Source organism: Podarcis filfolensis (genome assembly GCF_964270895.1).
Source record: "Podarcis filfolensis genome assembly, chromosome: 9".
Lineage (NCBI taxonomy): Eukaryota > Metazoa > Chordata > Lepidosauria > Squamata > Lacertidae > Podarcis > Podarcis filfolensis.
The window spans coordinates 40,769,939-40,782,085 of record NC_139610.1 but is presented as its reverse complement, the minus strand read 5'-3'; the positions used below and the strand labels follow the sequence as shown (position 1 = coordinate 40,782,085).

Sequence of the window (12,147 nt, the reverse complement as noted above, 5' to 3'; positions counted from 1 at the left end):
GACAATGGCTCAAAATGCTAGGCCTGCCAAGAGCTTTTATCAAGTATGTTATAACAACTAGTAATAAGTGTAAATAATAAATGCTAAGATCTTATGGGAAACAGTGGCAACAGTAAACAGTTTTTGGTGCTTGCTGATGGGGAATCTGCTGGTCTTGGAATTCCCTGGCTTCCCAGTAGAGTTTTGGCCTGACAATAAACAACAGTTTAATACTTTATCTAATCCCAGCCAGGAGGTGAATTCAGCAGCAAGCTTTTGCAGATGTTCACATCCAATAATCTATCCATAATTGATGAAACAGGGAGGTCAGATGTAATGGTTGCTACTACTCCAGCAACAAATAAATGGTTATTGACAAAACAAGCCAGTGTGGCGCTGAGTACTGAGCAGTGACAAGCCTGAAAACAGTGCAGAGAGGGAAGCAGGGATGAGGCTACCATCCTTCACCTTGAGGATTCTTCAATACGATGGGCAGCATAAGGGCCACCAAGACACACACACACACACCAGCAGATGGAGAGGATTTCTGAAAGGGGGAGATTCTTCAAAGACAGCAAAGAAAACAATGAGCTAGATGCAAGGTGCCTGAAGATTCGGGTAAGTAAAAATGCATGCTCTTGTACAGCAGCACTGTGATCCTGATGTCTGAATTGCTTTTATCACACTAATATGCCTACACTTATATACCTTGCTGTCAGGATGATGTTGCTTTGTTGATACCATGGTGTGTGTTTTAATTGGTGGGAATATAAACATAAGCTTTGGACTACTGAAGCCAATCAGCAATTGAAGGTTTCACAGATATTTGCTGATTGACTTCAATTCTCTGAAATTAATGTTGTCATTTCCAGTAGTGAATATCCATAATATAATAATATACCAGTTTTTCCCTAAGATAAGGGGATAAAACAATACAGGCAGAAGCATTTCTAAGTAAAAAAAAACAACGTGATTTGGATAATCACTTTCTTTTTTCAAAACTACTGACGTTGAAGGAAAAGTTCTCAATCAATAAAAGCTTGCATTTGCAAAGGTTAAGTCCACAGAATTGCAAGAAATTCACTGTACTATTGACAATAAAAAATTAGACCTTTACATGCAAATAAAAACTGAAATCTTGGGCACATTTAAATGATAAAATACAATACTTTTATGATGTTTAGTAGCTGATATCATAGTGTATAAAACAGTGGAGAGCAGTAGCATTATTGCTACATGCAATCATAAAAAGATTTCAGACAATAATAGTTTAAATATTGATATTACTACTTTCACAGTATGGAATGGCCGGTTTATTTATTTTACTGTTTGCTATCAAAATTTCTGATTAGAACTGAAATTATGAAATACATGTCTGTTTAAAGTAAAGTGACAGAATGAGCAGGATTAACTAATACTTCCGGTTTTATTGTGAAAGGAATGCCCAACTATAAGTCATAAGTAAAATTTAAACATATTTAAAAGTTGAGATCAGATGAACTCCAGCAGAATAGAATGAGGAAACACTCCCACCTTTTTGAACATAAACATAATTTGAGCTCAATTATTTGCAAAATTTTATTAAACAATTTATATTTATCTGCTATTAAAAGTCACTGACAAAGTGTTTGCAAGTAAAGCGAGAATATGAAACAAATCTATTTAATTTTACATTGGTACACATTATATACCAGCCATGTAAACAAGCCCACAAAAGTTACTAGCCTGCATTTTTTCTACAATCCTGTTAAGCGGCTAGCAGACTGCATTTTCACACTAGTCATGGAGGAAATGACTTTCCTTCCTCCATGGTTAGCATGGAAAGTATCAGCAGAAGAAGGACAGAGTAACCTGACCCTCCTCAATCAGCTGGGTCACTCTATTGTGATGTTAGCTGTATAAGCACAAGGCCAGTAGGTGGTGCTGTGCAAGGAGGCTAGAGATTGCGAGTAGGAAAGTAAAGCTAGTTGTGTTTTACCACTCCCAACATGGTATCCTGGCTCTCTGTTAACCCTACTTTGTGTAGGCAGGGGGATGGCAAATTGCTATATTTAAGTTGGTTCTACATCATGTATTATATTTTCTCTACGTGAAGAACAGCCATGCAGGGTGGAAAAAACATGTATGTCATAGGGCAGAGAGCTGCGGATAGAGATCAAGAGAAAATTGGCAGTGGAAACAGATGGTGAATTCCTGTGCATCATTTGAAGCTACTGGTAGCCCTCTAGCACTTGATTCCTCCCTCCCCTAGTAAGGCTTTTTAAGGCAATTAATTTGGCAGGACAGAAGGGCAAAGCAAAAGAAAGCTAACATATCTATAATGGAAAGCAAGGAGAGGGTTAATAATATAATAAACTGTCCTTGCTCCCAAAGGGGCTGAGGGCAGTACACAACAGTATAAAAATATGACCATTTACACACATTACTTAAAACACCTAAAATTGAAAAACTAAAAATATTGTCATACCATAACAAACCCAATATCAGCAGTGAAGGATCCAAAAAGCCCATGTTTTCCTCCTAATAAAGGTCTTTTTGGTAGTCATGGGCTGTGAATCTTTTAAAAAGGAAGTTGCATAGCATCTACAGCTTGTTTTATAATCACAGGATGTACACAGTGGACCTAGATGGGCAAGTGAGGCAGGGAGAACAAGAGGACTGCTTGAATCGGCCTGTGCATGAATTTTAATTGTACAACTAGCTCATTTGGAATGCAGTGGTAAATAAATATGACAAGGCAGAAATTCAACAGATACAGCTTTTCAAATCACCTGCTCACATACACAGCTATCTTTATTTGTCTGATGCATCTGAAAGCAACAATACTCTACCTTCAAAGCCGCACATAAGAAATGTCAAGTCAGAGAGTCAAGTCAGTTTTCTGAATGACTTGCTAGTAATGCAAAAAACACTTTGTTCATCTAAGTGTACATCTACTACATGTTTTACAAAGCTCCTTGTTACCAGGTGCAACCATCCACATGGCATCAGACAACTGCAGGTCATTCTAACAAAATTCAGATTATAATTGTGTCATAGGAACAACCAAAGTATTTTAAAGCATGCAAATGACTTTAGCTTCTGTCAGATGCAACTTTGGTGGTTTTATATACTGTACAGTACAGTAGATAATCAGGGAGGTCAGAGTTGCAAAGAGTGGCCTTCTTCATTCTTTTAATGCATGCCTCTCTCAGGAGAATCATTTCTAATGTGCTAGTGATTAACTCATGTCAGCGTGGGGAAGGTGGAGAGAAAGTGGCACAAATGAGAACAAGCTTGAACTTTACTGATTACCGTTTTAATGCCAACTTACAACAGCCACCTTGGTGAGGAACAGCTAAGGCGACAACCCCAGCAATAGCAACAGAATAAGGCCAGCTCTGGTGACAAATATCTGTTCCCTTTGGACTTTCTGTGGTCAAAAGGAAATGTAGTATAAAGTGAGAAGTGCATGTAAGGAAGAGGAGTTTGTAGATTTAAGAGCAGAACATCTTAAGTATTAAGGGGGGAGCCATATGGGGTATCTGTGCTCCCCAAAACAATCAGAATTGAGCCACACTGTTACCAGATAAACTGCCACATTCTGCATTAGTTGAAGTTTTTGAGTCATCTTCCAAGGCCTCCTGCTAGAGTGCATTATTCCTGATGTGTACCCAAGCGGCTATCCTGGCTGCAGGGTTGATATCTGATCGTATTTTCCTAGTGCATTATAGACCCCTGTCTCTGAAACCCACTTCTAATACAAGTTCACCTAGTGCCAACCAGCTGGAGAGGAAGACCTCAGAAGACCAGGATCCAGTACCCTCTTGTGACTAAGAAACAGACTATAATCTTTTCGAATTCCAGTCATTCCTAAATGCCATTAAGGCCCTATATTTCAACTTGCTCCAAAAACACAAGCCTATTTCTATTCATATTTGAGTAAAGTATGTGTTAATACATGTGCTTAATGGACAACATGTTTTGCTGAAGGTGACTGCAGCCCATCACCCATGTGCTGTGGCCTGTCCAGTGTTTAACCACTTCCTTGTTCTCGAGGTTCCAGACAAGCAGCGGAAACAGGAGAAGAACAGAGGAAGATACCTGTTGGATCGCACCAAAAGCTTATATAGTCTGGCATCCAGTTTTCACAGTGACAAGCCAGATGCCTCTGGGAAGCCTGCAAGCACAACACAAGAGCAACAGCGCTCTTCCTACTTGTGTTCCCTGGCAACTATTATTCAGAGGCACCCCCCCTCCTGTGACAGAGATGGCTTAAATTGCATTTGTTAAAGTATCCACTTAAAGTCAGTTTTGCTGTAATGAATATATATCATTCAATCATTAAACACCTCAAGGGAGAAAAATCCAGTTCCATTCTTTAGACAAGGTGGGCACATAATTGTACTTAAATCAGGCAATATAATAGTGTCGCCTTTTAAAACTCATGTTTCAGGTGGATTACCTCAAACCTTTGTTTTCTGTGCTGTTTGCATTGTGGAAGGAGAGTAATAGCAAAATGGCAAAAGGAACCGACGACAGGCAGCAACTGGAGGCAACGGCATCTGAAAAAGGCTGTGCCTTTTAGATTCTCCCAGAAGGAGTCTGCTTGAGGTGGCCCACAGAACAAAGGGATAAAGAAGATGAAAACTCTGATGCAAAGCAGGAAAATAACTGTTGAGACCCCTGAGTGTATACCTGAATAGTCCCATGCTGTGTGGCAAGACCCTTTTAGCATGCTACAGAAGCTGGTGATGAACTACACATTACCATGTGGCAAACTGGCTTCCAGCAGTATTGTCTGCATGTTACAAGTAATGATAACCAGTAGTCCTCTGGGAGCAGAATGCAATGATTTCATCTCTGTAAGCATCTGAGCTCCCCTTGGATAAAGGGACCATTAAACTGAGAACAGAAGGGTAAATTTTAAGCCAATGATTTCTAATTGGATAGTAAAGCTCACATGTGCTCAATGGAATTGAAAACAGCAGATATTTTACCACTGTATATATATTGATCACTGTTGAGGATTAAAGGCTTCTATAAAACATTTTTCATTCCTCACTGTGCACTTTTTCTTAGTAAGAATTGCACTTTATTTTTACGATTCTGTAAATTTCTTCTGTGGGGATATTATAATTAAATGGCATACCACATTTAGTATTACATATATTATATAACATGTGTAGTATTACATATATTATATAACATGTGTGACATGACAAATAATAATAATAATAATAATAATAATAATAATAATAATAATAATAGGGACTAACTTTGACTTTAACTTCCTCTGTATTATAATTCTTGGTAATTACACTGTTTACAGTAAAAAGTATTCTAACTAGAAATACTAGCTATTTTAATCAAAGTTTGTATGTTCAATGTATTCTACTGAAAAAGGAGTGTCAAACTGCTAATCCCATGAAGTGAAAAACTAGACTATGGTAACCTTTAAGCAACAGCAATGTTCTTTTGGGTTCACCAAAGCTTCTCAAGTTTGATTTTGACCCTAACAATGTGGGAAATCCTGCTTCTGTTTTGAAAAAGTATGCTTGACACCTGGGGAAAATGTTCAAATAGATTTTTAGCTCTATCTGTTTCTGTGAATGCTTGTTTTCATTTATTTATCCTAATTCAGCTTTATGGCCATCAGGAAAACTGTATTAAAACAGCAGGAAGGAAAGTTTATAAGCTGCTATAAGGTATATCTGAAAATTCAGGGTTTCACTTAATGAGTCTTTTGCAGTACTATTATTTTGAAACAACAGAGAAAAAAATACAATTGAGAATTACTTCAATCATTCTTAGAAACCAGTTCCAGTGCTTGTATTTAATTATCTTAGGTTGTCTGTATACAAAACGAGCTGTCTGAAAACTAAGAATTGACATAGAATTAAGTTACCCAGCTAACAGTTTTATCTGTTCTCAGAATTCAATCCATTAAGAGAATATATACAACCAAACCCACCACAGATATGATAGCTTAAATAGTAAGTTCAATAATGTATATTAGGTAATGAACCAACTCTTAAAAAAACTTACTTCTATTGCTGTCTTTTCTTCTCCAACTGTATGATATGCTAGACCCAAACAGTACGCAGCTTCTCCTTCCATCTTTTTGTTCCCCGCTAAATAAGAGGTATCAAGGCAATAATTATCATTAAGATTTATAATCAGAAAGCTTAAAAACTAATGCGATGCCTGGTACTTGATATGCATTTCTAAATATCATGTTTTTACATTAATACTTTATTATTACTTATCTCCTCAACCTGTAGATCAGTTGTGAACACCAGTTGTGGTGGGATGGTGGTGCTCACTTGACCTCCTGAGAAGATGCTGCTTACCAAGAGAGCGGGAAGGAAGAGGCAGAAGGGAGGATGGCACGGTGCTCCTGCCAGTGTGTTCATGCTGCATGGACCTCCCCACTGCCTCCTTCTTCTGGGAAACAGTAGCAGCAACTCAGCTGCTGGGAGGTTACATGAATGCTACTGTCCCACCACACTACATTTTCTGTAGATGTAAGTTATCAGCAAGCAATACCATAACAAAGCAGCCTTCTCCTGTTTTAGTCAATGGCGAGCAGTGACCAGGTAGGTTAAGTGAGAACTGTAGTGTCAGGAGAATACAAGCTGTGCTCCAGCAGAAGCTGGGAGCGAGCTGCTTTATCAATCTCTGTGTATCCAGCAGGGAGGGTTCCTCCATATGCAAGTAGGAGAACTAATGGAAGGGATTCTAGTGGGTCAGGGCATCTCAGGTTTTTAGAGCCTGCCCTGATTCCAGGCACAGAAGTGGTAGTTCAATTAAGGATAAAGTTTTTGGGTTGTATCCAATTATGTTCTTCTTAGAGTAAATCCACTGAAATTAATGGGCCTAAGTTAATAATGGTCATTAATTTTAATGGGTCTAGAACAAGCACTGGATACTCTCTGCTGCTTCCATGCATATTACAACAAAGGTAACCATTTAAACATGCCTGTGAAATTTACAATTACTAGTTAACTGTTGAGCCCCTGCACAAAACCAACAATTAGTAGCATAGCCCCTAATATTTACACACTTCTGAAATGAGTATGTTTAAATAACACACAACTATACAACTATGAAGGGGGGGATTAGGATTTGCGGCTTAAGGAATGTTTCTGTAGAAGGAAGAAATATCAGCATTCAGACCAATGATCTCTAGAGCAAATCTTTTTGTTAAAAGCATGCTGAAGAACAATCTTTAGACAAAGGTTGACAAAAAAAGGGAAGCACTGTTTTCTTTAAAATAATCTGCAATCATAAACAGACTGAGTGCAAAGTTCCTCCCATGTCAAGGAGAAAACTGAAATTTGAATACCAAGTACTGGTGAGATGTGAAAGTCAGAGCAGTACCCTGATTAGTCAAGATCTTCTTGATAGTAGGTATTTATCCATAATCTGGGGGCAATGTGTGCAGTATGGAGCCCACTCTTCTTCTCTCAGAATCTTTTCAGCTGAAATGGTACAACTGCTGATCACCAAAGGGTTTCCACAACTTATACTATCTCCAATATTCGGCTGCAGACTAGAAGCAGGCTGAGCAGACCCTGCTTCAGTGGAAGGCAGACCAACCAAGTGGGAAGGTAAAGGTAAAGGTACCCCTGCCCATATGGGCCAGTCGTGTCCGACTCTAGGGTTGTGCGCCCATCTCACTTAAGAGGCCGGGGGCCAGTGCTGTCCAGAGACACTTCCGAGTCACATGGCCAGTGTGACGAAGCTGCTCTGGCGAGCCAGCACCAGCACAGCACACGGAAACGCCGTTTACCTTCCCGCTATAAAGCGGTACCTATTTATCTACTTGCACTTAAGGGTGCTTTCAAACTGCTAGGTGGGCAGGAGCTGGGACCGAAAGACGGGACCTCACCAAGTGGGAAAGACCTATGCAAATGGCCACACCTTTGAAACTTGCAACCACCCGCTTAGGGATAAATAAGACACAAGGAGACATGTATTTTAGTTAATGGACTAAATAAGGCCACAACTTTGTTGGTTACAGCATGTGAGTGGTATTGGCTTAGGCACTGGATCAAACAATCTATATATGACTCCACCCTGTTCAGCGGGGAGTCATCCGAAGGTTAACAACCAGTGGGAGGAGCTTGTTGATGCAAATACAATTGGAAGCTTCCCCTGATGTCACAGAGGGTCGTGCCATGGCCCAAGCCACCAGCAGGGCATCAGACAGGATCCACGACAGCCGGATTCCTTTAACGGAATACCCAAAAAGGGGAGAGGTAGGTGATGGCCACAACCTGCCTTCCAACACACAACACATATTCCAATGCCTAACCGCCAATACCTGAAAAGTTGTGACGATTTGCTACGAGGTAAGCGAAAAACCAAGAGGCTGGTGCCAACTGGTGGCAGAATGAGGGGATGGTGCTGCCACGGCTGCTTGAAAATGGCTAAACCCCGCCCCCAAGCCAGCCCTATTGGCTGACGGGCGCAGCGCAGCAGCCGGGTAATGACGCAGGGGGCCAAATATGCCCCCCTGCCAACACGGGAACCGGCTCCCGCTCGCAGCTCCTCCCCTCTGGAAGGAGGAGAGGCCTTGCTCTACCTCAGCATAACCAACAGTGAGCACCACAGCAAAGCAGTCCCCATGCGGCTGAGTTTGTGCTTGAAGGAGACTACATAGTATCTACCTAAATCAACTTATCGCTTGAGGAAACACTCTAATAATTTTGATATTCTGTGAGTCAGTTAAAGTGTATGCATGCATGTATGTGAGACATAGAAACACAATTCTTCTAATGGGCAAATCTTGGTGTGACAAGATACACCCTTTTGCCCAGGCTTTGTTTGCTATTTAAATTGGTTTTAATTATTGGCTTACTGATAAGCATTGTCTGGCTTTATTTGTTTATTCAGCTGCGTGCAACCTATGCTGGGACTGCTTACTGAAGGGCAAGCCATAAATGCATGTAATAAATAAATACAGTTGGTACTAAAACAAACAAACAAACAAACAAACAAACATGCTCTAAACTTTCCAGGTTTCCTGAAACCCTTACCAAAGGCAGCACAAAACCCTTTCCCCAATAATCAAGCTTTCATCTTAGTCACTAAGAAAGTCACTTTTCACTAAGGTGAAAAAGCTTATCAGCTCTGATACAAACAAATGAGGTAGTATTCATAATTAGCTGACAGTCCAATAAGCAATGCCAGCCAAGTAACAGTGAATAATCAGTGAACAACCGCAACCAGCAGTGCTGCCAGTGACCTTACTTCCGATTATGGACTCATTGTTTTACAAAAGTACTCTCAGGAGACTGCATTTTTGGTGTTAAAAGCTTTCAAGAAATAAATGGATTCCTACTTGTCAGCAAGTAGGTACTTCTGTTTTACAACAAGATTTAGAAATATATTGATAGCATTTGTCTTGAATTTCATAGAAAATAATCACCAAACACTTGATGTTTTTTACTTTACTCGTGGGAAAGAACAGGCCTGCACATTAAAGAGAGAAATGCAGGAGTGTTATTTTCTACCCACCTTCTTTTGCCATTTCAAGTGCTTTTATTAGAGTTCTGATGGCCTGTTGGTGTTCTTTATTTCCTAGCATTTTGTCTGCTAGTAATGTGTAAATTCTCCAGAGATGCTCACAGGCTAGTGAAGTGAGAGTCTTGCCTGTATCATCTTTCCATATCCGTCCCACTGTCAGTTGATAGAATGCTTCATAATGTTCTGCGGCTTTCAGGAACTGACCTGAAGAATGTAAGCCAGTCATAATGATAAGACATCTACGTAGTTTACAAAATATTCCTGAAGAACTCTCATCATTAGCTACTCCCAATAGGATATTACTTACTGATTAAAAAGGCATAATATTTGATACTAACATTATGATAAACGGACAATATTTTGATATGCCAATTGAAAGACAAAAATGTGGGGTGTGTCCACAGCAATATTGGAAGAATAGACATGCAGCTCTCCATTTACACATGTCCAAAATCAGTGTGACCATGTATATGTGCATTGCGCCAAACCTGGAAGTGACCGGAAACATCATAAAGGTTCATTGAAGCATCACTAAAAGGGAAGAACGGGAGCAGAGTGGGGTGGGGCATTTGCAGGCTTTTTCAATGAGTTTCAATTTCACCGACATTCGTGGTGCCTCAGAATGTAGCCCTCCACAGAATGCAGCTACTTGTAATATAGAGCACTACATATTTCTTTGTACAGAGATATCCTGGCAGTAATAGTTAGGACCAGGATACAATATAAAGTAATTACATGTTTATTTTGTTTGCTATTAGTTTCAGTTTGCAAAGCAAATAAAAGTGATTTACAGACAAATACAGCCTTCAGAAGATTGTCTATACAGGTACACCTTGAACTGTGTGTTCCTCTTAATTTGGACTTCACTGGAAATAAAAGCCGACAGTAGATCATTAATCATCAGTACTTACTAATGAATTTAAATACTTTTAAAGCTATTGTTCTTGAAAAGACTGTACTATTGCTCCAACCCAGCTGCTTAGTGGGCTCTTGTGCACACGATTCTCCAGGATGAAAGGCTCTGACATCTTGTCAGAATCTTTAAGGCTATCCACACATCTGCCCCTGAACTGAACTTAGCTTGATGAAATACACATCAGCGCCACATGTATCTAGGGCTAAACTCATTCCAACATGCACAGGCACTCACGAGCTGGATTGAAACATATGACTCAACCTGCTATCTGTAGTTTCATTATCAAATTGCAGCTAACAACAGGGAAATATTTCTTTAAAGAAGTATTTATAGTCTGTTATTGAACATATAATATTTGGTGTTTGTTCCACTGCCTTTGATCTTGCTTGTAAAATGTTGTCTTTTTGAGACTAACACTGTCCATGTCCATGCATTGTAAAGTCAGCTGTAAATCTTGGAGAGAAACAGATTATTTCCACAAATGATATTGTCCCCAGAAATATGCTTTTAGGCATGCTCTTCAAAAATATGCCCTCAGAAGTTCAATGGAAAACAGAAGAAATCTCCAAGTGATTACTTTGGACAACTATGTCAACATCATAGAGATCCCAAGCAAGCAGCCACTAATAAAAGAAGTTGGAAAATATAATTTCCCACCCCAAGGCAAGTATTGGTTGGGAGATGTGAGGAGTAAAATCAGCTGAGTGCAACAATATGAATTTATCACATATCAATAAATGAAAATGTGATCCAGTGGCTCAGATCAATGAACTATTTCAGTCAAGAAACTTGATTTGAGTCCTGGGAGAGAAGCAGAGGCAAAAGTGAGTTCTCAGGTGTTGAATATACATTTTTATGGAGATTATATATGGAAGAGACCCCATCACTGAGGTCTCTTCCATATATGGGTGGAAGGTCTGGGCCTTTCTAGACAATTCCTCAAAGCAAACTCTGGCATTCTGATTCATGCATATTTAGCTTGTCAATCTACCCACTGGAGTTTTGAAAGAAAGACTGGAAATTGAATTAAAAATTAACAGACTATGAGGGGGGAAATGCTACTAAATGCCACACAAGAGTCACATATATAAAGCATCTGTGTCTACTCTTTTTCCGCTAAGGGCCTACTGTGAGAAATATAGTTGCAGAAAGCTTTCCAACATATAGTGACTTTTTGACTGCAATTGGAGAAACCAGGTATATCAATAATTTTATTCTCTCTCAATCTGATTTTTAGTTTAGATGGTTAAAGGAACACATTTAGAAACCTAATCCTTATAGTCAGAATTGTGATGAGCTAATAGAGAGCAAATCACAAATAATTAAACTATAGGGACTTTCTAGTAGAATTCTGCTACACTAGTTTATAACAGGATCAAATATAGATGAAAACATCAATGTATTCAGAACTACAAAATATAGGATTAGGATAAGAAAGTCAGCTGTGGACAAAATCCAATACCATCAGTTATGCCAACTGAGAGGCTATAAAATATGGTGGAAGCCATATGCTGGCACAATACTCATGATATTCTGTCCATCAACCCAGCCATTCCACTGCTGAAGATGTATTGGTAAAGGTGTGGACCTCTTCAAGCTATACTGTAGCTATACTCCTGAAGGCACAACTTTGCACCTGCCCTGAACCTGGCACAGGAAATTTCCCTTCTATTGACTTCAGTGGGGTGGGAGGGAGAATTAAAAAAATAGCTGTCTCTGTATCAATGTTCACTCTGCCC

The 12,147-nt window shown here is 39.5% G+C and overlaps 1 protein-coding gene across 2 annotated transcripts in view; it reads right to left on the bottom strand.

Annotated features, from left to right (window-relative positions):
* TTC29 (tetratricopeptide repeat domain 29) overlaps positions 1–12,147 on the bottom strand; it is a 105,724-nt gene that overhangs the window by 48,253 nt on the left and 45,324 nt on the right. For both annotated transcript variants that reach the window (XM_083631256.1, XM_083631255.1), the window contains exons 7-8: positions 9,484–9,696; positions 6,007–6,092 (exon numbers count right to left, since the gene is read on the bottom strand). In XM_083631256.1, coding sequence (XP_083487382.1) covers positions 6,007–6,092; positions 9,484–9,696 — 299 coding nt within the window. The remainder of the gene's footprint in view (positions 1–6,006; positions 6,093–9,483; positions 9,697–12,147) is intronic.